At 34.4% G+C, this 26,501-nt stretch overlaps 1 protein-coding gene across 1 annotated transcript in view; it reads right to left on the bottom strand.

Moving 5' to 3' along the window:
• ACVR2A (activin A receptor type 2A) overlaps window positions 1-26,501 on the bottom strand; it is an 81,657-nt gene that overhangs the window by 6,484 nt on the left and 48,672 nt on the right. Inside the window, exons 3-8 of the mRNA XM_059927794.1 lie at window positions 23,283-23,392; window positions 22,931-23,085; window positions 6,704-6,847; window positions 4,658-4,801; window positions 3,489-3,634; window positions 1,636-1,750 (exon numbers count right to left, since the gene is read on the bottom strand). Coding sequence (XP_059783777.1) covers window positions 1,636-1,750; window positions 3,489-3,634; window positions 4,658-4,801; window positions 6,704-6,847; window positions 22,931-23,085; window positions 23,283-23,392 — 814 coding nt within the window. The remainder of the gene's footprint in view (window positions 1-1,635; window positions 1,751-3,488; window positions 3,635-4,657; window positions 4,802-6,703; window positions 6,848-22,930; window positions 23,086-23,282; window positions 23,393-26,501) is intronic.

The following is a 26,501-nucleotide window of genomic DNA, read 5'->3' as shown; positions in this document are numbered from 1 at the left end:
AAGTACTTCTTTTCTTACGAAATGATGACATCTTCCTTTTCAGTATAAAATGTCCTCTCTTTTATAAATTGATGATGATATTAGAGAAAAATGTTATTTTTTTTTCCAGTGTTCTTTGCAATATATAAAATATGCAATAATAAGCATTTTGAAACTTTCTGGTCCATGAAATCTAAAGTCAAGGAATCAATCATGTATTATTCATTATTATTCATATATATGTATTCAATACATATATATATGTAATTATTATGTATTATTAGTTATTTTTACCCTCATCATGTAAGCCAATCATGAGGGCATTAAAAGATATGAATGAAGGGAGATTCGTCTGGTGCTTTGCCATGACCTAGAGGGGTGGGATAGGAAGGCTGGGAGGGAAGCTCAAGAGGGAGGGTATATGGGGACATAGGTATGCACATGGCTGATTCACTTTGGTGTACAACAGAAACTAACACAGTACAGTGAAGCAATTATACTCCAATAAGGATCTATTAAAAAAAAAAAAACTTGAAAAAAAAAAAAGATATGAATGAATCCCCAAATTCTTTTCTTACAAAGGGGGGAGGTTAATAAGGTACCAAAGGATTAAACTCTTCCCAAAATTTAGTCTTAAGGTAATCAGACAATCAGCTCAGAAGCCTGGTCCTAGGCTTCCTGCACAATCTCCCATCTCAGTTACATTCTCCACAAAACTGCCTTCCTTCCCAAATACATATGTTGTCAACTTTTCTAGAACTATGACTGCTGGCTAAATTCTTAAATCATTAGTCAATGTTGCCAAAATTTGTTGTGCTATGTTCTTGGAGGTCAGTAGGACACACTGGGCAAAAAGAAAGTTGAGAATCAGATGATCAAATAATTTGCCTGATTTGAAAGGTGAAGTAATGACTGTGCAAAATCATTTGGCTTTGTAAGGAAATATCACCTTTCAGGTCAAACTGGTTTGAAAACACCTTTCTTAGAGCCTCAGTTTCTGAGAATAAAACGTATGGATAATGTTCTTTTCCTCTTTGGCTTCCTTAAAGGCTCCCATTGCTGAGGTCTCTGTGCAGACCTTGGTTAGTAGAGTTAAACTCCTTGCTCAGGGCCTTACAAGTGCTCGGAACTCTGGAGAGAATTCAGAGAAAAGCTATAAAGTTGATTAAAGAGTTAAAGAAGCAACAGAGACCAAGAAGCAAGAAACTATCATTGCTGTCTGGAAAAACAGGCACTAGATCTTAGTGCATCATAACATGAAGAGTGACTGATTATTCCTCCATTCCTCCTAAGACAGTGAAAGAATCAACAAGTTAAAACTAGTAAGTTAATATTAAGAACTCCCTAAAAGAATGAGGCCTATTAAAATGTGTTGGATTCTTCTTTGATTAGTTTTAAAAATAGAATCCTGTGACATCTAAATTGTTTTATGAATTGCTTGATCTAAAACCACCTGAGGTCCTAACAGTCCTTCATCACCATATGAAAATATCTTCCTCAGCAAATTTAACATATTACTCTTAAGAGAGTCATTTTTATATTAGATACCAACTTAAGAACCAGCACAATAATTTTAGACCAACTGATCCCAGATGCCATCTAAGAAAATATGGGACAAGATTATTTTTTCTTACAGTTTACAGTTATCATCCTTACCTGTCCATGGGTATCACCTGCAGACTTGCCAGCCTCAAACTTTAACGCCAACCCAAAGTCAGCAATGCAAGCTGTCAGATTGTTTTTCAACAGCACATTTTTACTTTTGATGTCCCTTGCAAATAGAAAGATAAAGTATTCAAATTCAGTTTAAACAAGTTATCTTTTAAATTTTTTGACTGTAAGTAAGGAGAGACTATGTATGCTTTAAAAAAAATAGTTATTTCAAAGTATGAAATACAGAAAAGGGGAGAGGGACGAAAAGTTTAAGTAAAGTCTCCAGATAGCTTGAAGCACAAGAGTACCTAGTCGACCTAGTCGTATCCATTACATGGACAATAAGAAGGAATTCTCTCCATAAAGCAGTTTTATAAAGAGCTGCCGTTCCAAAAATACTGTCCAGCCTACATGTTACCTATGTCACTCCTAACTACCAATCATAAAATTGTTGTTTTTTAAGATAATAAGCATATTTCAGAGTTTATAGTTAGAAACTCTCATTGACACTGAAATTTAAAAACCAAAACGAAAGAATTTTCAGTAATAGCTGAATTAGAGCTTTTTGCCTATTGGCACAGGCCTACATTTTAAAGCCGTCCCTTGTTTTAATGGTTCTTATTATATTCACCAACTTGGCTGTACAAAAGCATCTCTACAAATGTATAAGAGAAATTTTTCACCATAAACATACACTGCTCCAGCTGGATCCTGGTGTTCCAAAAAGCGTAACCATTTTAAGGCAATCAGATGTCTTCCTCTACACATTAGCCTCTTCTAGCTCATCCTAGGGCTTACTATACCCCAGTAAGCTCAGTAAGCTTGTTTACCCCAGTAAACACACCGGTGCCATGAGCAATGGTAAATTTATGTGTGCAGACACAGAGACCAAGTGTGAGACAGAGGACGCACAGAGAGACAACCACAAATGCTACAAAAATCAGTTTTAGACTCAAATGATTTTTAGGGACCCTACTTACAATAACCTTTGGGGGTTCCAAAGGATTAGTTCCCTATAGGACTAGGTGAGGCGAGCAAAAATCCAGGAAGAGGCGGTTAGACTGTATGTAGGAAGGTGAGAAGGGAAGCTATTTCTGAGGTAGAAGTCATTTAAGGTTTTCAAAATCAGAATCTACATTAGAACTGGAATAAAAGTAATGCCTCCCAGCAACCTAAAACACCACCTGATGGCACTCAACTAAGTATTTGTTAAATGAATCAGGTAATTTAAAACATCCATCTTTAAACTGAATATAAGATGACAGATTGATCCCATGTTCAAGGAAGTCAAATACACAATGGCAAATTGAATCCCATGTTTAAGGGAATTAACGGTTTCCCTTTTAAGGATATGACAATTGTTGGGTCCAAGTACTATTTCTTCACCGAAAAATAAAATTTAGTAAGCCCAATTATTCAAATAATACCTCCTTCCACCTCAACTTAGGTAATGATCACATGGTCATTCAAAACACAAGCAAAAAAGATACTCAAAATCTCTCAATTACATCCCCTTATACCTATTTATAATCATCTTTGAAGTAAATCATGTTTTGAGGTAAAACAAATTTCTCCTTTGAGACAAAGAAAATACACTTTCATTCTTAACTGTGTTTTCGGAAATGAGACAAATTGAAACATAAGTCAATAATTAACCTTTGATAATGATGTTAATATATACATTATCCAAAATACTTCCTGGCCAATCTCAAAGCTAATTTGAAAAACAAGTGAAAATCAATGCCTCCTATAGCATGATTAGGTAACTAGGGGAAAAATATATTTTGCCCAGGGGACTGAAAGTTTAAATAATAAATACTGAATTATTGGGTAAAATAATATAAATTTAGCTCTACCTGTGAGATATGGCGGGTTTGTGGCCATCTTTTAGGCCAGGTATATCCTCATGTAAATACGCCAATCCTCTAGCCATGGTTTCTGCAATATGACACAATTCATTCCAAGAGACCACATTAGCCTTAAGAAAGTCTGATAGTGAACCCTAAAGAAAGGGGGAAAAAAAACAACTTATGTTCTTGACAAAAGCCATATGTATATGGAGACTTTCCTTTTTACTTTTAAGAGGTCATGGAAGGCAACATAGCTTTCCTTTCAGTGAATAATATCCAAAATGCAATCTTTCTGGAATGGTTCAATTTCACATTAATAAACATTTGAAAGGAATACCACTAATCTTTAAAGGTTTGCTACAAGCACAGTCGGTCAATTTCCCATTGAGAAGGCAAAATTTACAAAAAAAAAAAAAAAAGATTATTGAAAATCTAAAGTTCTAGAAAATATTTTAGAAGTTAAAATATACTGACTATAGAGATGTTATAAATAGGACTAGGAGAACAAAAAATTAAAACATATGAACAACAACTAACCTAAAGAATCTTCCTCTAGAGATTACTGCCAACCTTTTAGTCAAGAATTAAGGGAATTAAAACAGCCACTTTTTTCTGACAGTGATGAAACTGATTGCCAAGAAGATCACAATTTCCTACTTCATTAATGTATACTTTCATACTAACTCTGAAAGCAGAAAAATTGAGGAAAAATAGCAAGTGTGTTTTGGTGGTAATTATCCTACAAATTAGTGACTGATCAAAGATCAGATAAATTTCCTGACCCTAGTTTTGTCACTAAGTGCCATCGATTAAAGAATTTTAAGAAACAAAATTCAAGCTGAAAAAATGTCTCATGTAATAAAAGTGGACAGTAAATGGTAAATGAAAATTCCTAAGCATTGGCTATACTAAAATAATTATTTGTAACAGAGGTAATTGCAGCACAAGAAATCAGGGACAAAAGACTGGTATCATTTAAGTAGAGGGTTAGATGAAAAAGTTGTCATCTTTGTTCTTCTATTAAATAAATCATTTTTAAAACAGGTTTTTATTTATAAATATTAACCAACTATAATAACACACTGTTCCCAGAAAAATAAGTGAGGGCTTTGTAGCCAACATTAGGAAGTAAGCCAACCCTGACTTCACTGAGTTAAAATGGAAAGTCATTTTACCTTTTCATGAAATGCTGTGATTAGCCAAAGATCCACATCAACACTGGTGCCTCGTTTTTCTGCACCAATGAACTGTAATATGTTCTCATGCTTCATTCCAGGCAAACTATAGACTTCATATTCATTCTGCCATGACTGTTTGTCCTAGAGTTAAAAAGAATAGTAAGAATGCAAAGAACACAGGCAAATAAACCATATCTAAGAGATTACTCAAGTAAGTTCTAAGGCAATTTTTTTTAAAGGCTAAGTATTAAGAGATTCTTTGGTTTTGTTTTGTCCTGTTTTTTAATAAAAGAAAATTTTGACAACAGGTAACAGTTACATACCAAATGCCTGCCCTGCCCCATTCCTTCAAACATACTTTTTTGTGTTTATAATTTGTAAACACAGAAGTTGATCAGAAATACTGCACTTCTGAATCCTAACAATGGCAACACATTCCACATACAAGTTAGTACTACAGTGTAATTTTATCACGGTGTGAAATTACCTGTGTTACTATTAAGAATAATCTCTCTGAGAGATGAAATTCAGGGAGAATGACTTCATCTAAATAGAAAACAAATTTTTTCAAACACTAACAGCATGTCAAACCTTCTTAACAAAATGTTTAGAATACCCTGCAGAGTCAATAAGAGAGCAATGGGGTATAAATATGCAATACAATAATTTGAAACACCACAGATTCACTTGTGCCTGCAAGTGATCCATGCCTCTTACATGTCTACTTATAAAGGATTAGTTTCTTTTCACAATGGGAGAATAACGAAAGTGGGAGGCACCATAGCATAACAGTTAGGAACCCTCTGGATCCAAGCTATCGAAGAACCTTTGGCATGTGACATAATCATTCAGCTTCCTGATCAGCAAAACAAGGACTGTAGTGTGTGCCTCATAGGGCTGTTGTATTATACATATATTGTGTGTTATATTATACGTATGGTAATAATACATAGTAGTGAGTACTCACATATGTAAAGTACCTCTATCTGACACAATAGAACCATTCAATAAAATTTTAGCTACTGTTGTTGTTGTTACTCTTATGTTAATAGCATCCAAATGCGCTTCTCTAATTTTTAAGCTTCCTCACATGAAATAAGAACCCTGATCTTCTTTGTGAATCTTGGCCCAAAAGACTTTTCTTTTGAGAACTAAACTACAGTTAACAGTATCTGCGTTGCTACCAAAAAAAAAAAAGTAATAAACTTCTTCACAGACTCTAAGAAACAGGCTTTCAAGGAGGTAAGAGGGCAAAAATCTAGGTATATTAAGACAAAGAAATTGAATAATTTTGTTATAAGGAACATCTACTATACAGGTGCAGGGGTGAAGCCTGCATCAAAAAACCCAGCCAGGATCACAATACCATGCACAGCATTAGCCACAGGTGTGTATAAGCAGAAGACAGGAACAAAGGAATTATCATAGATCTATACCACCAATGGAGCAAAACTAAAGAATATCTCAGAGGTGCATGAGACCAGGGTTTTATAAGGTTGGCCCCTTTTAATAGAAAAACAAGTCAACAGTAAACCAATTATTTGGAGTCTTGACTCAATGCCTCTGAAAATTCACCAAACAAAATCTGAAATGATTACAGCAATACTCAAAGTAGAACAAAAATGAATCAGTCTGGTAATATATCTCCAAACAGCGATTCTAAAACAAAGCACACTATACTCTTTCACTATTCTGTTTGCTTTTTCTGATAATGTCAATGGGACATTAAAAGTTAACCACTCAGACAATGAATTATATTTTTAAATTAGAATCCTCATCTTCACTTTGCATTTCTGTAGAATTTTTACTGGCAAAAAATCTCCTGTATGTAATTCCACCACTTTAAACAAACATGACTGTTGTACCATTCATTTCTCAGATGAGAAGGCGGACATAATAAGGGCTAACCACTTTCCCTGGTATCACAAAGAACCACCATGAAACATATGGCTTGTGTTTTCAGACTGTTTCTGAGTTACAATGACCTAGCCAGTTGCATCTTTTAAAAAATATATGCAGACTAGAAAACTGCAATAAACATACCTGTATTGGAAATATTTTCACAGCCACATATTCATTGAGTAACTGGGCTTTCCACACACAACCAAATCTTCCCCTTGCTTTCACTTCTAGTAACTGCAGTGGCTTCAAACCTAGTAATGGAGAAGGTGGGGGTGGTCCTGGGTCCTACAGATAAACAATAATAATATCATCTAAAGAGCAGCACATAACACATCTCACTTCTAAATATCAGAAAAACGTGAGTATACTGAGGAATCAACTGACAGAAGCGGTAGACACGTACAAATGACATTAACTTCAATCTTGCCAAAACTGAATTCTCAAGCATTACTAATTATCTATAGTGATCAAAAAGCAAGAAACTTGAATTAAGAGTTTTCATAATAACATTCCTATTGCTACACACATATATATATATATATATATATATATATATATATATATATATATATATATATATATATACACACACACACACACATATAGCAATCAAGAGAAAAGATCTAAAATCTTTTTGATCCAGTCTCACTAATTCTCCTAAGATTTTTCTGTGACCTTCAGGATATTACTAACGGTATTTTAATTTCATCCAGTTGATTATTCCTTATAGGATAAGGATTTGAAAAGTGCCAGATACAGCAAATTATGGCTACGTCTCAAAGAAACCACTCCTCAAAATCCATTACTTTCCCCAGTGAGTGTTTAAATCTTTCTTCATGAATATCAGAAATACCCACAGCTGTTCTCAAACACATTACAAATAGGTATTTCAAATACAAAGCACATAAAAGGAGTATGTAAGTTAGTGTTGCTATAACCAAACTGCTCCATTCATTCTAATTTTTCCACCCAGTAACAATTTATCCCTTTGCTTATAATTACTTCCCAGAATTGATCTGAGATAATATTAGCATTCTGGGACTCATGGGCAAAGAAAGTACAAATAACAATTCAGAAAATAAGTGGTCATCATATTAGATGATAAGGTATGGTAAATGAAAGAGAAGTATACTGCTATAGTTAATTTTTTAAATGGAGCAACTATAATATATAAATAGGAGTACAGCATCACCAGGGAATCCTCCTATACAAAGTAGAGTGGCTACCCTTCGCTAAAAACATTGTATTAGTTAAATATCTGCAGCTAAAGCAAGAGGTAGAAAGCCTTTTGGAAAGCTTCCAGAGGAAAGCAGTAACATGTTTGAAGCCCTGTGTAATGAGTATTGTTAGGAAGAACTAAAATTTCTGTGGCAACAGCAACAGACTTTATGATACTGGGTGGCACCTAAGACACTTGGAGATTGTAGATTGTATGTCACCCCTTTATCAATGCATGTCTCTCTGCCTTTACTCTCCTTCCTTAAAACAAACAAACAAAAAAAACCCTCCTCTTCTAATGCCTCAGGACAGTTAGTGCTCCCTTTAGGCATTATTCAGCCCCTGGATGCCACTCAAGATTTTTTAAAAGTTGGCATCTACATTAGAAAGACCCTCAGCAATAGAAACATTGCAAAGTATTAAAGAGAAAAAATAATGTAATTTCTTCTTCTAAAGTAGACAATCTTTCTAAAATGGTTTGAGAATTCCTATTTTAAAACAGTATGATAAACCAGAAGACTTCCTGTGACCCATTTTAACATCAGATATTTATTTTTTAAATGTCTGCAAAAGTTGCTTTTCCTTCACACATTCAAAACATGAAAGGTTAGTAGAGCTAAAGATTATTTTAGTTTAACAGTGACAAGAAAGTCAGATGTACATCTTACAGAAGTATGGCCTCTCAAATTATGAGTCTCAGTGGGAGGGGACACAAGACACTCTGGAGAAGTTTTACCAGAACTGAACCCCCCCCTCTCGCATTCCTTGACTGATCATATGTATCTGCAATAAGAGACCCCACTGATCGGAGTATATGACTTATGTGAATGTGGAGACAGGAGGGAACAAGTTGAAACCCTCTTCTAGAGGCAAAGGAAACCGGTCAGAGCTCTAAGTTCAAGAATTATTGGGGGGCTTCCCTGGTGGCGCAGTGGTTGAGAATCTGCCTGCCAATGCAGGGGACACGGGTTCAAGCCCTGGTTTGGGAAGATCCCACATGCCACGGAGCAACTAGGCCCGTGAGCCACAATTACTGAGCCTGCGCGTCTGGAGCCTGTGCTCCGCAACAAGAGAGGCCGCGATAGTGAGAGGCCCGTGCACCGCGATGAAGAGTGGCCCCCGCTTGCCACAGCTGGAGAAAGCCCTCGCACAGAAACGAAGACCCAACACAGCCAAAAATAAATAAATAAATAAAACTAAATATTCACCTACAAGTTTAAAAAAAAAAAAAGAATTATTGGATAACTGCATTAAAGAATAATTATGCTAACTAAACAAAGTTCAATTTGAAAAACTTTAAATAACTATAAGGTTAAAGTCAATGATTCCCCCTCCTTTAGAGATAAGTTAGAAAAGTTGAGTTTTCAAAGCAGGGATGACAAAAATTAAAGTATGCAGATAAGGGTTGAAAGCTGAAGAGGGAAAATAACCAGGTAAAGAGTAATATAGCACTATATGTAAACACTAAAATTTTTAATAACTTTTATAAATTGACTGATAATGTCTCTCTAGATAACATACACATTATCCATTCTCTATTCTAAAGAGTACCAACCATATGGATATGATTCAGTCTATAAAATAGGATTTAGATGACTTAATGCACATCTCAAATTAAGAATATGTCGGCAGTTCAAAATAAGACTTTACTCTGTATGACAGACTCTAGGTCCATCCACCTCACTACAAATAACTCAATTTCGTTTATATTCCATTGTATATATGTGCCACATCTTCTTTATCCATTCATCTGTCGATGGACACTTAGGTTGCTTCCATGTCCTGGCTAATGTAGCTGATTCATGTTGTCATAAAGCAGAAACTAACACACCATTGTAGAGCAATTACACTCCAATAAAGATGTTAAATAAATAAATAAAAGAATACCCAAAATAAGACTTCAATATAATATTAACCTTAATTTTAGGAAACAAAAATTTCCAATGCCTATGTTTAGAATAAAAAAAAAAAAAATCACTGAATGTTTTCCAAATTCACAGATAAACTTAAAAGTTCCCGTAAGTTTCCAAGACTCTGTTTACAAAGTTTCTAAGCTACCGTTATTTCAGTAAGAAATCTTAGATCACTCTCCTAACGAAATTACCATTGCAGTCAGCATTATATATTAACAGCCTGAAAATATGCTTTGTCAAAATTACTTATAAGTAAAAAGCTTAAATTTAGGAGAACACAGGCCAATTTTCAAAGGGTGAGAAAAAGATCTACAAAGGCACACTCCTACAAAATGTCAAAACTTAGAAATGATAATTCTACAATTCTTAGAAAGGTTAGGTTCAAAAATGAGAACTCTGTAACAGATTATAACTCTATAAAATCTATACTACCAGTCAATATATCTTTTTGCTTTTCTAATAAAATATTATTGGACTATTCTTCTAATTCACATACTTTTCAGTTCTTACATTTAAGAGCTTACATTTAAAGGAAGTTTTAACCACTTCCCTCATATCTAGCTTTTACTTATCCTATAATCTAAGAATATTAGAAATTATTTTCTGTTTATTAGCAGCATTATACTAATTTACCCAAAAAAAACTCATACTTGATTCTAGGAATAAAGATTTATACCCCTAAAATATATGCGAACCTGGGGAGACAAATTCAGACTTAAACTTCATAATGACAACAACATTCTGATATTATCCATAACACATGGCTTTGCCCTGCTACAGAGAAAAACCACTTTTGGAGGGGTAACTATAAGGACTACAGAGTTCCTGAAAACTTTCCCTAAGTTCCAGTTCTCTTGCAGCACCCATGCTATTTTGCACAGTTAAAAAGATATTCATTAGAACATGGTTCTGATTACACCTCTTCTTTACCCATTTGTATGTGAAAATTATGGCATCAGAAGACATCATGTTGAGAAGCGACAAAGGACAATAGCTGGAGAAAGTGCCCCCCACCCCAGCACCACCACACAGTATCATTACTGTAACCAATAGTGGATAAAAGATTAGAGGTGAAGAGCTGTAAAGCAGTCTGTGATCATTTTACTTATTCTGAGTTCTCCATATGAAAGGTTAATTCTAATCTAAATAAAGCCTTAAACTTCCAGACAGCAAAAGATCAAGTTATACTTCTCTAGCCAGTCCATTTGCTAAAGATGCCAAAGATGAAAGAAACTACCTGAAAATATAGATTTCACATTAAAAGATAATGGATTCGACCAGAAAGTCAGCATCTGTTAAAAATGAGCACATGCTGATATCTAAGGTAATGACATACTATAAAAATTAAGCAATACAAGGTTTGTAAGGCTAAAAATCTAGCCATTAGGTGTTAACTTCTAGCCAACTAAAACAGTTGTTTCTACATTTCACCTTAGATAAGTATAAACACTGGTAACAATTCTTTAAAACCAAAAACTATTACTATGACAAGCCAATCATGTTTTTAATACTAGAAGTGGAAAAAAAAAAAAAAACTACAACATAAATTTATAAACTATAGAGGATGCACAATAAAGCAACAACAACAACAAAAAATCTAAGAACAAAATGTTTAGTATGCATCCACAAAAAGTGCCACAACCATAAAACAAACATCAATGCATCTTACCTCTATCATTATATGAAAGGCGTGCTTGTGAAGAAAAAACACAGGCAAAAGAAATTACGATTTATATCCAGAATGAAATGAAAAATGACACATCAGTTACAAAAGTGAAGGAAGGAGAATAATGATTTAGCTTTTTAAAAGCTGGCAATGATCCAATGTATCATATTTTTAAAATGAGAACAGAGAACACTTTCCTTATAAACAGAGGAAAGTAATATATTCTTTTTTAAATCTTGGAAATTACCTATCAGATAAGAGGTATTATTATATAGATGACTCTAGCATGACCCCAAGTTACCTGATCCAATGGACTTCAAGCCAGCAAATAAACTAAACCAAGTCTTAAATAATTGTTACTTATTTTTCTAAGAAGTTCTAAGGCCTAACTATAAGAGTTTTTTTTAAAAAAAGCAATTTAGCTGAGAAGCTATGCGTTGGAATTGGACTCTGGACACCAGAGGGCAGTACTGCCTTTAACAAAAACTGTAGGAGCAGCACAAGAAATTTTTATATAGCTAAAGTTTCTCAGACAGTTGTCCTAAGAATCTAGCATCTCCAATTTCCTGAACTGCTTCATTCCCCTCTCATGGAAGACGGAAGAATCCTTACAGTGAGACAAAAAAACATTTCTGGTGCCTATGTGAGTGTGTGCTACATAAATAATACACTAGGGAAAGAAAATAAGATGGGAGAAAAGTAAGATCAGAACTGAGCAGAACACAGTGATAGACCAGGCCTACTGTTAACTACTTCCCCAGCTACATCCAGAATGAAGAGGTCAAGCAGTGGTGGCCTTGGAAGGAAGTATCCATGCATATTTTTCAGGCTCAGGACACTCAGATACTGATAAAGAACAAGATTTTCATTTTCCTAGTCATCCCACAACAGGTAAGGGCCCTAATTTAAAATCAAGAGAAATATTGTCACCAGTGTAAAGAAAGACTTCGAATTCCTCCAAACATGTGACTATATTTCCCAGTTTCCAATATTTCTACAGAGAACAAATAGCACTGACGACAAAGATTTGACAACTTGTTTATATGTACCAGTTGCTTAACTAGTTTTTCTTGCTTCTTGATTTTCTCCTGTGATAATGATTCAGGATTATTTAATAATTCATCTAAAAGGCTTAGCTAATCTCACTATCAAAACATTTTATCAGTACTACAAAGTAAAATTCATCCCTTGAAAGAATACATGCCAAATGAGTAACTAGACTGTAGCTTCCAAGGCTTAAACACCTCTGTTTTTGTTTTCACACCAGTGCTTTCAGAGACAAAGATGCCATTGTAGTAACACTGTGCAAGTAGGTGCTGTCCATGCATCTTACCAAAAAAGTGCACCTTTGCTCAATATACCTCTCAATAAGTATTAGAATAAGCTATAGAACCATCCAAACTAAACAAGACCCACCAAGAACAGGCCTCAACGCATAAACTATGTTACAAAATAAGAGGCAAAACAGAATCCAAAAAAATAAATTCACCGAAATACACAAATAGATAAAGAGTAACCAAACAAAATAATCTGGATTCACAACTTGGAAAATGAAACTTGAAGATCATGCACTGTGACTGGAGATAACAGTGAAAACCAAATCAGCACATTAATGTCAAGTAATTAGGTTGCTGGATGAGAACGAGGCTTGCTGCTTATTCCTTAAGGGGAAAAGAAATTAACTATTGACAAACATCAGAAAGGAATGAATAATACTTCTCTATTCATTCAACAAATCTTTACTGAGCACCTAGTTTGTGCCAGGCACTGGCTACCCAGGCTCTCATGACACTTACTATAGTGTGGGGAAGAAAGACTAGTCAAAGAATCATACTAATGAATGCATAATTATAAAATAAGAGCAATAAAAAGCAATTTAGTTACCTTGAGCACCTGTAAAGAGAAACCTAACTTATACTGGGCAAGGTAAATAAGAGAAGACCTCCTGAGGAGAGGATCCTTGAGAAATGAAATAAGTACTAGAGGGAGGCAGATGAGGTGGAAAAAAACGGTATTGGGACACATCCTAGATTTCTGACTTGTGCAACCAAATGGTTACTGGTTCCATTTACTGAGAACCAGGTCTGAGAGAGAAGATCATTACCCTTGTATTGTTAAGTGCTTGGAGACATCTAAGTGGAGATATTAAGAACGCAGTTAGATACACAGAACTAGAATACAAAGAAATCTTTCTAGAAATATGGATTTTTACATGCTATAAATATATGTGAAATATACTATAAATTTTCTCTTACTACTTAAACCATTCCAAGATTTATATTTATACATAATTTTGTTAATAACTCACTCAACAACCTCTTTGGATGATCAAGAAGAATTAAGTACCCGCTCAACAAAGTATTTGAAAACTGACAAATTCTGAATTTGTTTCCTCTTAATCATATAATTATCTTACATTCTAAGACATTTTACAATTGCAAATTTTAAAAAAGACTATTTACTGCCAAGCAGACAGAAATAGAATATAGAAAGAAATAATATAGTATGTGTATCAGGACAAATGCTTCTGAGCTAAGGAAAGCAAGACATTATACATTAACACAGATTTAATAATACTGATACTGTCAAATGCACAGCCATGATTCTATCCAATTAGATGTTCAAAATTCCTCTCTGATACATCAACTCCTACTTCTCACATCTTAACTCCTTCCAAAAGCAAAGCATGAAGGCAGACCAAGGTGGATGAGTGAGGATTCTGCATAAATTCCCTGAGAAGTGACTAGCCCCTCAGGGCGGCCAGCACTGGAGTTGCAAGCCTGAAGGAGACGCGGCAGGCGCGCCTATTCTGTTGGCTGCTGCTCAGGAGCATCAGGTTTATTCCTGGGCACAGAAGAGATTTTATTTTTATTTAGCATTTGTGTTCTGCAAGTGGAAAAAAGGAAAAGGACCGTGCTATACATTAATAAATTGTGATGTGATAAAATGGTTATGTTTCTCTGCAAGGCTATATATAGTCACTATAAAAACTATTTTAAATGTAAATTATGTACTCTGATCCCTCCCTGTATCCTACTTTAGTTTTTTATGGACCCAACTTAATAATTTACTGAAATGAGCTATTCAATTAAAATTACTTCAATGGATAATAATAATCCTTGGACATAAATGTCCAAGGCTTTGCCACTCAGCAGACTGACTCTAGGCCAAAGTCACTTCACCTATATACATCATGGGGTATTGAAAGATTACACTGAGTTAATATGTATAAAGTGCTCTGTATAGTGCTTGACAGAGTACTCAAAATGAAATTTTTTATTTTTTGAAATTAATTTCAAAGTATTGACACATATATATGCCAATTTTTTGAAATTATTTTCAAGTAAAATAATTTCAATAAATCAATTTTAATATTGAAATCAATGGTTTCAACAAAAAATTCTTCCTTTGGAGTACAATTTTGAGGTCATTGGCAATTAACAGCTAAAACTTATTGAGCACTTAAAATCTAGCCCAGCACCCCAGATGTGGCTCTTCTCCCAATCACTACAGAACTGGAATCAAACATTTCTCCTCCTTTCCTCCATCTTTGCCCAAAATTATTGAAGCAATTCCGTTTTTACTCTTTTTACCCTTCCTCTCCAAGCTGCAAAGTCAAACAACCAATCAACCAACCTATTTTTAGTGCACCTACATGTTAACTGTGGGCTCCAGAAGGGCCAGCAGAGACTGTCCCTGAGCCACTTAACATTATACATCAAGCACAGCGCCTGGCACACAGTAGGTGCTCAAGCAACAGGTGAATAGTTAAGCAAAAATAAAACAAACCAACCAACATGAACACCTCCCCAGCCTATCTGATGCAAGCAGCTTTCACTAAGAAATGGACTTCTTCATTTTTATTACCTCAAATTAAAAAAAAAAGTTTGACAGCAATGAAGTAGCTAGGAATGGTGGAACAGATCGAGGATGAGGTCCAGGAAATAAAAAACAGAGAGAAAAGCAAGCTCACTTCTTCCTATCTACCATCTCCTTGCCAGACAAGAAAAAGGAGATATTATGCACTCTGGTCTATATGCATCAGTCCCATTCGTAAATTGGCAAACAAGGTGGGGCCCTTCACAGGCCAAAGAAAAACTGATTTCAAGATTTTAAAATTTAATATGTCATTTTTAGAAATAAGGTCCTTTGATTAATTTTAATGTGCAGCTTTAACTTGTTTTAAGCTTTTGATACAGCTTTTTTTTTCCCCCTTTCGCTCCTTCTCCCCTTCTTTTTTGCTTTTGGACACAGAATTTCAGCCAACCTCCAAGTGGGCCTGTCTATACATTTGTAAGAGAAACAACTTATATACACCTAACTAGAGTAATACTTTGTCAAGCTGCATGTCTATGGATAATTTATGATACTTCTCCCTACAATTAGTTTAGAAGTATATATAGAAGTAAGTTGTGGGACCTCCCTGGTGGCACAGTGGTTAAGAATCTGCCTGCCAATGCAGGGGACATGGGTTCAATCCCTGGTCCAGGAAGATCCCACATGCCACGGAGCAACTAAGCCCGTGTGCCACAACTACTGAGCCTGCACTCTAGAGCCCGCGAGCCACAACTACTGAAGCCTATGTGCTCTAAGGCCTGTGTACCACAACTACTGAGCCCATGTGCTGAACTACTGAAGCCCGTGCAACTAGAGCCCATGCTCTAGGCAAGAGAAGCCACTGCAATGAGAAGCCCACGCAATGCAGCAAAGAGTAGCCCTGCTTGCTGCAACTAGAGAAAGCCCACGTGAAGCAATGGAGACCCAACACAGCCAAGAATAAATTTAAAAAAAAAATTTTTTTTAAATAAGTTGTAATTTAGGTTATCAATACAAAAATAATGACACAAAGAGACATTTGTAGTAGCCCTGTTTCTTAGGCATATATGGAAAAAAAAAAAAGGTGCTCAAGAGTTAGGCAGTAGTGGGGCTTCCCTGGTGGTGCAGTGGGGTTGAGAATCTGCCTGCCAATGCAGGGGACACGGGTTCGAGCCCTGGTCTGGGAGGATCCCACATGCCGGGGAGCAGCTGGGCCCGTGAGCCACAACTGCTGAGCCTGTGCGTCTGGAGCCTGTGCTCCGCAACAAGAGAGGCCCGCACACCGTGATGAAGAGTTACCCCCGCTTGCCGCAGCTGGAGAAAGCCCTCGCACAGAAATGAAGACCCAACACAGCTAAAATAAATAAATAAATAAATTTATAAAAAAAAGAAAAGAGTTAGGCAGTAGAATTATATACCACCACATTAAATATCTTAAAATAATACAATTAAAAACTACATGTGAAGTGTAGGTTCTAGCTCTTAGCAGAAACCTAACACAAACTCTAAGCTAATAAAACATCAAATTTTGGTATCTTATGAGCATACATTAAAGCACCACTAAATTTCACTTAAAAATACATCATACAATCAGAATGAGATAGATTAAAAGTACTAAGCTGAAAAGCTGTCCTCAATATACTGTTAAAAGAAAGCAACTGTAGAATAACATTTTATAGTTTATAAAAAAGAAAATACATATATACTCAAATGAGATTAGAAAAGGATGTCAAAAGATACACACCAACCCATTAAAACTGGTTATTTCAGGAAACTGATAAAGGAAAAAGAGGAAGAACAAATGATTCTCTCCTTTTTTTGGACATACTTCTTTCTGTATAATTTGTCTTGCTATAACAAGCAAGCATTTGTAGTTAATTTTTAAATGGAAGAGAAAGTGAAAGAGAGAGATGTGTTCTTAAACTCCAGCCATTTAGCAATCAACCTATTTCAAGATGTGCTTCTACAGATGTAATATTTATTTTGTAAGTATAACTTAACACTAACATATTAAATATTCAATAAAACTCAGTAAACTTCTCCCTGCATCTTCTCCAAATAAGGAAGCAGCACACTCTCCTAAACTGACTTGGCTGAATAATGTTATGCTACCCCTTTAGTATCTTATTAATTTTAAATGGGTACATATATAAACTCATGTTCAACAGGAAAATACTACAAAGCATTGTCACAGATGGCTTGGTTTCTCAGGGGATAGTAATCTGACATACTGTGAAACGACAACCTATTACTTATTACTTTAATATTAAGGTCAACAGCATTGTTTTGTATGCACAACTCAGTATTCCAAATATCTGAAAGCCTTTAGTCAGACCAAAATCTAGATAAAATGTCATGAAAATGTTATGTCAGGACTGAAGAGACTGATGTCATTTAAAAAGTATTAATGCTGCAATACTTTAGTGCTATTATATAGCCTTCAAAAATTAACAAGAAGCTAACTTCATACCTTGTTAAAGGTAGGTAATTTCTAGCCCCTAAACTGCATTTTCTTATCAAGTGATATTTTTTATCAGCACAAATATAGATTTTATAGGAAGGAAACTTAAGCTTACATATGGTTATGAAAGCAATGCAAACAGTTTCACTGAAACCACATTAACTCTAACCACAATAAGACTTCTTAACAGAGTCAATGCATCAATTCCCTCATATTTGTGACTCACTGGTACTAGAAAAACCAGTTTGCATTCAATTTACTTACTGGAGATTGTAAGAGCATCCACCTACATACAGAAAGACAGTTTCAGGATAGGCAAAAGAAAAGGTGACCCAGGTAATGCAAATTAAAAGGATGCTTCACACCTGTGATTACAGAAAGACCTGAATAATGGCATTCCCTTATAAAAGCCTGAAAAACTTCAACTTATTTTATCCCCAAGAAATAAAGTCCTAAAGCACATAAAATGTTTATTAAACAATTCCTGGGTATACTGCATTATCACTTAGTATAACACTAAATGAAACAAAGTCAGTTCAGCAATTCATCACTTACAGAATGGTTATTACACGCAAACACTGCATGAGACACAGTAGTGAGTACAATACATACCTTGTCTTTAAGGAGCTTATAATAAAGTGTGATAATGGAACATGCTCGCAAATGGCCAGAACCTTTCTCAACCTAAGTTATTTCATCTGAATCACAAAAGAGAGAAACTGACTTGAGCACTATTTTCTCAATTCTTTCAAGGATGGCACGTAACTAATACCATTCTAGATATATATGATGGATGGCTTAGGGTGTAATGGAAGAAAAGAATCAAAAGGCAGACAAAGTATGGAAGACGACATGTCATGTTCCAAACTTTGTATTCTTGCTGTTGGATCACTCAGAGCCCTCAAATATTTTTAAGCACGGAAGTAACATAATCAGACATGCAAAATGTTACTGTATAGCAATAGTATAGATGGAGAGAGAGAACTGGAAACAAGAAGACCAGCTACGAGACTACAGAAATAATCTCAGCCTCCAGCATAATAACGTCCTGAAAACCACAGGATCAGAAAGGATGAAAAGGTACTGGAGTTCATAAATAACAGGGCTAAGAATAGGAGAAGTTACTGTCTCCAAGGCTTTCATCCAGGATGAGGGGAAGACAGTGATAACATGAAAAAATGTTAGAAACATAGTAGTTACAGGTTATAAAGAAAGAAGAATGGTTTATTTCTTAAAAAAAAAAAAGCACAATTACTTTTTTCTATGTCTTTAACTATGATAGATCTATTTTAGAATATTTTTTATTTTAAAATACATTAGAACCGTAATTAAAGACCAGATTTTAAAGCATGTATATCCCTGTATCACTTCTTCAAAATACTAACAAAACCAGAAGAAACTTTAAACAACTTGATGTCTTAGAAATAAAGAATCCTACCATTTAACTGCCAGAACCAGCTTATTAAGAGATGTATGTAGATATGTCTTAGTCTTCCAGAATACCCCGTAAGACTGATTTTTACCCACAAAGAGAATAAATAAAAGACTGAGATCAGACCAATGAATGAGCACAGTATATGTAACGTTAGCTTGTTCTGCTGAGAATCACTGTAAATTCTCTTCAAATATAGTTCTTATTGTAGGAATGATCCACCAATAAGCTATCACCAGCCTTTAGCCAACACTTTAAGAAAAAGTTTCCCTAAGAAAAGAGAATGACAAATTTTATGTCATTGTCTAAAAGTGAAGAAATTAGAAGGAAGATTGTTGCAGAAATGCACAACAAGAATGTAAGATCTTTTCCTAACTGGTCTTGAAATTAAACTTTGAATATGGGGACATGAATATGGGGTGAAATGCAGAAGACACCTTAAGACTTCAAATGTGTAGTATGTTTCCCTTACCTACTTCTCCTGTCCCTCAAAAAAGTCTTGAATAGCTAGGGCATTGGCACTATCAACGCAGAAGCACAAGAATCTTTACCTGCAACCCAATCAATGTTCATAAACCCTATTCTAAAATGTGTGCTAAAAAAATTTTAATGGAAAACAGATGACTTGTTTATTTCCCCTTCTGTCCTCTGTGAGACAATGTGATCATGTTATTGCTCACTTTAGCAGTCAAACTACATAACATCCCAAAATAGGAAAATAAATTCCCTCTTAGAATGATTTTGAAATGGCAGGGATGTTTACCGAATTATCTGAAACAGCAAAAGCGTCTGCTTTCTGAAAAAAGAGAGGCAGAACAGCATAAGCAGTAAGAGCAAAGCTTTAGTGTCAGAGTCCTTGGTTCAGATTCCAGCCCTGATACTTGTGAGCTTTGCTCTGTCTCAATTTCTTTATCTATAAAATGGGGATTATAACACTACATAAACAACCCTGTGAGGTAAAATCAGATCAGTCCTTTCCACACCTGGCTGGTCACCAGAATTGCCTGGAAAACTTACTAGAATCATAATATCCCAGGCCCCATTCCATACTTTCAGGGGCGTGGTCCAGGAATTTGTATTTCTTAACAAATTCCAAAGATGATCCTTACATACTGGTCAAAACTTGGAAATCATGGGGAAATTTTTATGTATTTTTTGTGTATTTTTTATATATATATTAATACATCTACGTAACTTACCAGTACTCTAGCACACTGTAAATGTTCAGTTAATGCTTGATACAATTAACAATCATTTTTTTGAAGCAGAAATAAAACTGAGCATTTTGTAACAAGATGGCCACTAAGTAATCTTGCAGAAGTAGTCTGCATAAACCTCTCACCAAAAATGAGACTTATAGCATGACTCTATACCATTTGAAACAGTGAAAGATGACATATATGAAGTTCCACATTGATGACAATGCTCCTTTTCCACAACACAGTTTATGACAGAAGGAAAGCATAAAGTCAGGCATGTCTTAAATTTTTCATAACAAAGCCTGACCATTCCAGGTCATTCCATCACAAAACCTTTTAAAGTTCCTTCCTTATTTTTCAGTAATTCATACAATTCATGCAAATTCACCAGAGAACAACACAAACCCTAAATAAATGTGTACAATAACATTAACCATTGCAACAAATATCTAAAACCCACAGAGATGGATACTCATTGAGCATTCCTAGTTCTTATTTATGAATAATAATCCATCCTTCCTTTCTAAAAATCCAAACCCTTGAATTAATTAGCATTTCTAAATAAAGTGGCCTCAAATATATGATATCCAGCCCTTTAAATAAAAATGTCCAACCACACTTTTTTACCAATATTTTATATAAATCAATGTTATCTATAGGATTACATTATTATTTTTAAAGTTCTATTAAGAAATTTAACAAATTTGTTTTTAAATGTAGTTTCCAGTTTGTTTCTATCATATCACAAATCCAGGGTAAATTTAGACACTACTATATTACTAAATACTCTTTCTTTTTTTTTCTTTTCTTTTCTTTTTGTGTTAAATTCACAACAATTTAATCACTAATTAGAGACAATATAAGAAAACAAAACAAAAAAAAGTAGATCTCTATGAAGCAAACTGACTACTTTGCAAAATCACATACAGGAAATAATCATTTTTGAAAATAGAATTATATAAGCCCAAGGTGGCATCGTTATTTATGTCATTACAATCTGCACAAATACATTTAAAATAGTCTTTGTACAAATATTTTGTTGTACTCACCATCAAAGTAAGTAAAACGGAGCTTCCTAAAACCCCCTATCAATATATTTTATGTGTCAAATTTAATTTGCATTTGTCCATAACTCTCCTTTTGAACCAGCATCACAGACTTCTGAATTGATATGATTACATTCAAACTGGAGGTTTAGAAGGAAGTTAGCTCCCACATTTATTTCTGCTGGTGATCCTAATAAAGGCAACTGCTCTTACGTTACTGAAAGAGACAGCTTCACAAATCAATGCATGTCACCAACAGTAAATACTCATTCTTTTAAATGTAGATGTTAAATAAAAAATAGTTACCACCAACAGAAAGTAAAGTGTATTCTATGGACATTTTGGAGTAAACTACATATATTTATCAGGCACTAAATTTTTAAAATTTTAAAGTACTTTTAAAAGTGATTTTTAACAAATCTACAAGTTATCTACTAATGTTAAAAGTTAAAATATTTCAGCTGTACAAAATAGTGTGTTTACCTAATTTACTAAATGAGGAGTTTTACCTTTGGGCTTATTTCTCCATATACACATCTTACAAAGATTACAGGGATCAATAAATGATCTAATGCCAACAGATTGCTTCAAGCACTGAGAAAGGAATATGTTATGTAAATAAAGCTTAAAGTGAAGAAGTTGTTTTGGTCATTAAATTATAAGACTTTACCATTTTCTTCTACGAAGTTTTAACCATTAATCCTAGTGGTATTAGAGAAACAAAGTTAAACCAAGAGATCTAGAAGGCTGAGGTAATCTGATCTTAAGAGTCAAAAGAAACACAAACGTGAGTTTAAAGACATCTCAAGCAATTAAACCAAAAGTTATCACCTTTCCTCTGCCTGTAGAATATTAACTACTTATATTAAAAGTCCTTGTAAAGCACTGAATCAGCTCCAACTGTCCACATGATAGTGAGGAAAACTTCATGAATTTATTCTGACTACCTACCCACCACACCTATATTTTCAGATATATTCGGTGTCGAGGGAGGGAGAATCAAGGGCATTAAAAAAGTTTTCAGACTTCAGGACACGTTTGATATGCTGCAAATAAAAATATATATACTTGGAACTACAAACAACACATGATGAGAACTGTTGCCCCTCTTCCCTACAACAACAATTTTATAGATATATCCTCTTGATGCCTTTGTGAAACTTCTCTATCCCACATTCTTGGTTACCTTACTGGGTCCCTCACCATGGTTAAAAGGATTTTTTGGCATGTAGTTTTGAAAAAGACACAACAACTTAGGAATGGAGGAGAAAATATAAGGGCAAGAAAGGGCTATAACATCACTTCTCCATCATCAATTACTTCTCAAGAAAGACAGCAGAGTATATCCCACGTTTTAAAGTACTATAATGACAGTAAAACTCTCCAAAGAAGAACTGGAATGGGAATACTCTTTATTCTACTCCACTTCAACCCTTAAGATTAGGACACAGCAAATTAATAAGTTTGCAAAATTAGCTATAGTTCCCATGACAATAAATATTCAAAAATTAACTCCAAAGGAAAATGATTTGTAACAATCTACTGTGGTTTCACCACAGTAATATTTCTTTAAAATGTAAAATCTAAAACAACACAAAGTACAAGACAATAACTTACTTGAGTTGGAACAAGCACAGGAGGGTAAGCCATCTTATGATGCCTGTACACCCAAAATGCACAAATGACAATCCCCGCAATTAGCATAAGTGGCACCAAAGAATAGAGCAAGATGTTGTAATAGGGTGGCTTTGGTGTAACTGGATTCGAAGTAGCTGTGGAAAAGAGGAGGAAGAAAACCACTCAGATTTGGTCGACAAAATTTCACGGTAAATATTTATTATAGTGTCAAATTTTAGGAGAAAAAATAAAGAGTAGGAGAAGATGGGAGTAAATTATTCCATCAACACAAATATGCTTTGTTTTCAATCTACTAGTTGAACAGACATATGCATTTTCCCTGTGAACTTACGCTGTGTGACTTCCATCTCCGGAAAATAAGAAAACCTTTCATTACACATATTGCCCTCACAGCAACAAAAATATACTTCAGGGCTATCTTTTTTTTCTATACAATCAGTCCTATAAACAAAAAGAGGAGAAATAATTAAAATCAACATTATTACTCTGAATCTACAATAGGTGTTTTTCTAAAGTTCTCAGAGATAAAATAATGAATAAGTCATTTATAGTCAACTTTGAGATTTTTATTAATATTCAATAATCAATTCTTAAAAGACAAAAATGTTCCTTGAATCCTATTATTAAATCTCATCAGAAAAATAAATCAAGAGCTGATTTTGTAACAATCACATTGGCTCCTTGAAACCACTTCTTTAATTTGGTTTTTAATGATCAATCTAAGGCAACCATCTTTTTCACTGTTTGTTTAATTAGTAGAAAAGCTTGAAGAGGAACGTAAAGCCAATGAAGAAATTTGGTCTAGGAGTGCTTTTACTTACAGGAAATATAGCTTTCCCATTTTATGAATACAATAACTCAACACTATATATAAAAAACTGTATGTGTGTGTACACATAGAAATACATACCTATACGCCTATGTATACATATAAATACACAGGCACAAAATAATTCCTGTTCATATCTCGTGGCAGAACATATTTCAACATCAGAGACCTAAACCAGGCTTGGGAATTAAGCCATTTTTGCAGAAGATTTAAATTCCCTGAACACAATGAACAGGGTTAAGGATAAGCAACAAGAGCAATATGTAACAACAAACATACAGGCCCTAGTAACTCAAAAACTGACTGGAGGTGGGTTGATTTAGGGGGTAGGGGGAAGGCAGCCTTCTATATAGGACCTGAGTTACTGAAAAGATAGGGGTTTAGCATCTAGATTAAATCCTAATCAACCACTAAAAAAATAGCTATACCTAGTTTTTAAAATCAGATATTTAAATACTGCTAATAACATCAGGTAGATTTAAAGACACATTACAAATCAACTGTGAACTTTTATAACGGCTGTTAGAGTAACAAGGTTGAATTTAACTCTAAAGTGAAAAGCTCAAGAAATTTCAGGGAGAAGGCAATTTTAATAAAATCAAACTTTGAAATAAAATCTATACCAATGTCTATTTAGTAGAAAGTAAAGGACAAATGAAAGCTAAATTTCTAACAATTTATAAAGAGAAAGTTACACATTTAAAATTTAATATTTAGAAACATGAATCAAATCATAGGTTAACGTGATTAAATACCTAGCCTAGTTAACTGAAGTAAATTATCAATACTTTTCACCATTCAATTTCATTCTTTTTACCACTGTCTTTTCCTCTACACTTTGACATTTCTTGAATCTTCTTTTCCTTTCTCTTATTTATGTTACTACCTTTAATATTTGTTTTTTAATCAAATTCAGAACATAAAAGCAGAAATTCACATACTTTTAAATTGGCATTTAACCCCTAGAAACAAAGCTGATGTAGTAATTATCACTGAAAGAGCAGGCATTTGCACTGAACAACTCACTCACATTATCTAGCAAAGTTTAATATCCAGTAATACTGGTTTTAGGTGAGAAGCACAGCAGCATTTTACAATAAAAAGAACAGGGATCCCTGATTTCAACTAATTAATAAAGACAGTTTTGAATAAAGATGACCTCCAAACCTCATTTTTTCCCTAACTTCTTCCTCAACTTTTCTTTTTTTATAAATTGAGATATAATTTGCTATAACATTACATTAGTTTCAGGTATACAACCTAGTGATTGGATATTTGCATATATTGTGAAATGATCACCACAGTAAGTCTAGTTAACATCTCATCACCACACATAGTTACAAATTTTTTTTTCTTGTGAAGAGAACTTTTAAGATTTACTTAAATGTTGCTAAGTTCCTTAGCAACTGTCAAATATACAATACAGTATTATTAACTATAGTCACCATTACATCACATCTCCCATTATATCCCCAGGACCTATTTGTTTTATAACTGAAAATTCATACCCTTTTGACTCCCTTCACCCATTTGCCCACCCCTCATCCCCGGCCTCTGGCAACCACCAATGGTTCTCTATATATATGGGTTCTTTTCTTTTTTTTTAAAGATTCCACATACAAGTGAGATCATATGGTATTTGTCTTTCTCGTCTGATTTATTTCACTTAGCATAATGCCCTCAAGGTCATCAGTGTTGTCCCAAATGGCAAGATGTTCTTCTTTTTTATGGCTGAAAAACAGTTCATTGTATACATAGACCATATTTTCGTTACCCATTCATCCACTGACAGACACTTAGGTTGTTTCCACATCTTGGCTATTGTAAATAATGCCGCAGTAAACATGGAGGTGCATATATCTTTTCATGTTAGTGTTTTCGTTTCCTTTAGATATATACCCAAAAGTGGAACTGCTATATCACTGCTATTTTTAATTTTTTGAGGAACATCTATACTGTTTCCCTAGTGGCTCACTTACTCTTTCATAACAGCAAATATCACTTAATGATCACCTCTGTTAATAAAGAAGCTAATAATCAGAAATACAGCTAAAATGTATAATTACAGAGTAATAATCCCCAGAAAATTCAAAGATGTAGAAGTATATCCTAAATACTAAATATATACCTAAATGACGATTTTAATTTTCACCAAAAGTGGAGCTAATCCAATTTTCATGAGTTTATTCAACACATTTTACTATTAATCACATATGGCCAATCAACCACAGATTCGTGGTAATCTATTAAAGCCCCTGAAAGTGGATCAGGATGTAGCTAGAGTTCCGTGAGTGTATTAGTTATTTGGCTCCAAAAAGTCTGGTTATCTAGGATTCTGTACCTTCTGCAGTCATCAGCACCCACCCTCAGTGAAAATCCTGTGGCCCAGGCAGTTTAAGTGATCGGCCAAACATCTAGGGACACCTTGCAGAAAGATCACAGGCAGTCAATGACATATCCACTATATTTTATTTCCAACAGAATAAAACAATTTAAACAAGATTTTTTAAATAAAATGTAGCTTTCTATGAGGATTGTGTTAGTTCTGATGTAATTCTGAATGTCAAGTTAAAATGTCTCTTGGGATAAAGAACAAAGGCCTACTCTGCAAGGAAATGTAGTGAGATCAATTTCTTCCAGATACATAAAGAGGGAAACTAAAAGGAAATTAAATACTATGATTAAGCTTTATTCTCCTTCAGGATAGATTTTCAACAGATA

This window comes from Balaenoptera ricei, chromosome 7 (genome assembly GCF_028023285.1).
Source record: "Balaenoptera ricei isolate mBalRic1 chromosome 7, mBalRic1.hap2, whole genome shotgun sequence".
Classification (NCBI taxonomy): Eukaryota; Metazoa; Chordata; class Mammalia; order Artiodactyla; family Balaenopteridae; genus Balaenoptera; species Balaenoptera ricei.
This window is presented reverse-complemented; position numbering and strand designations above follow the sequence as displayed.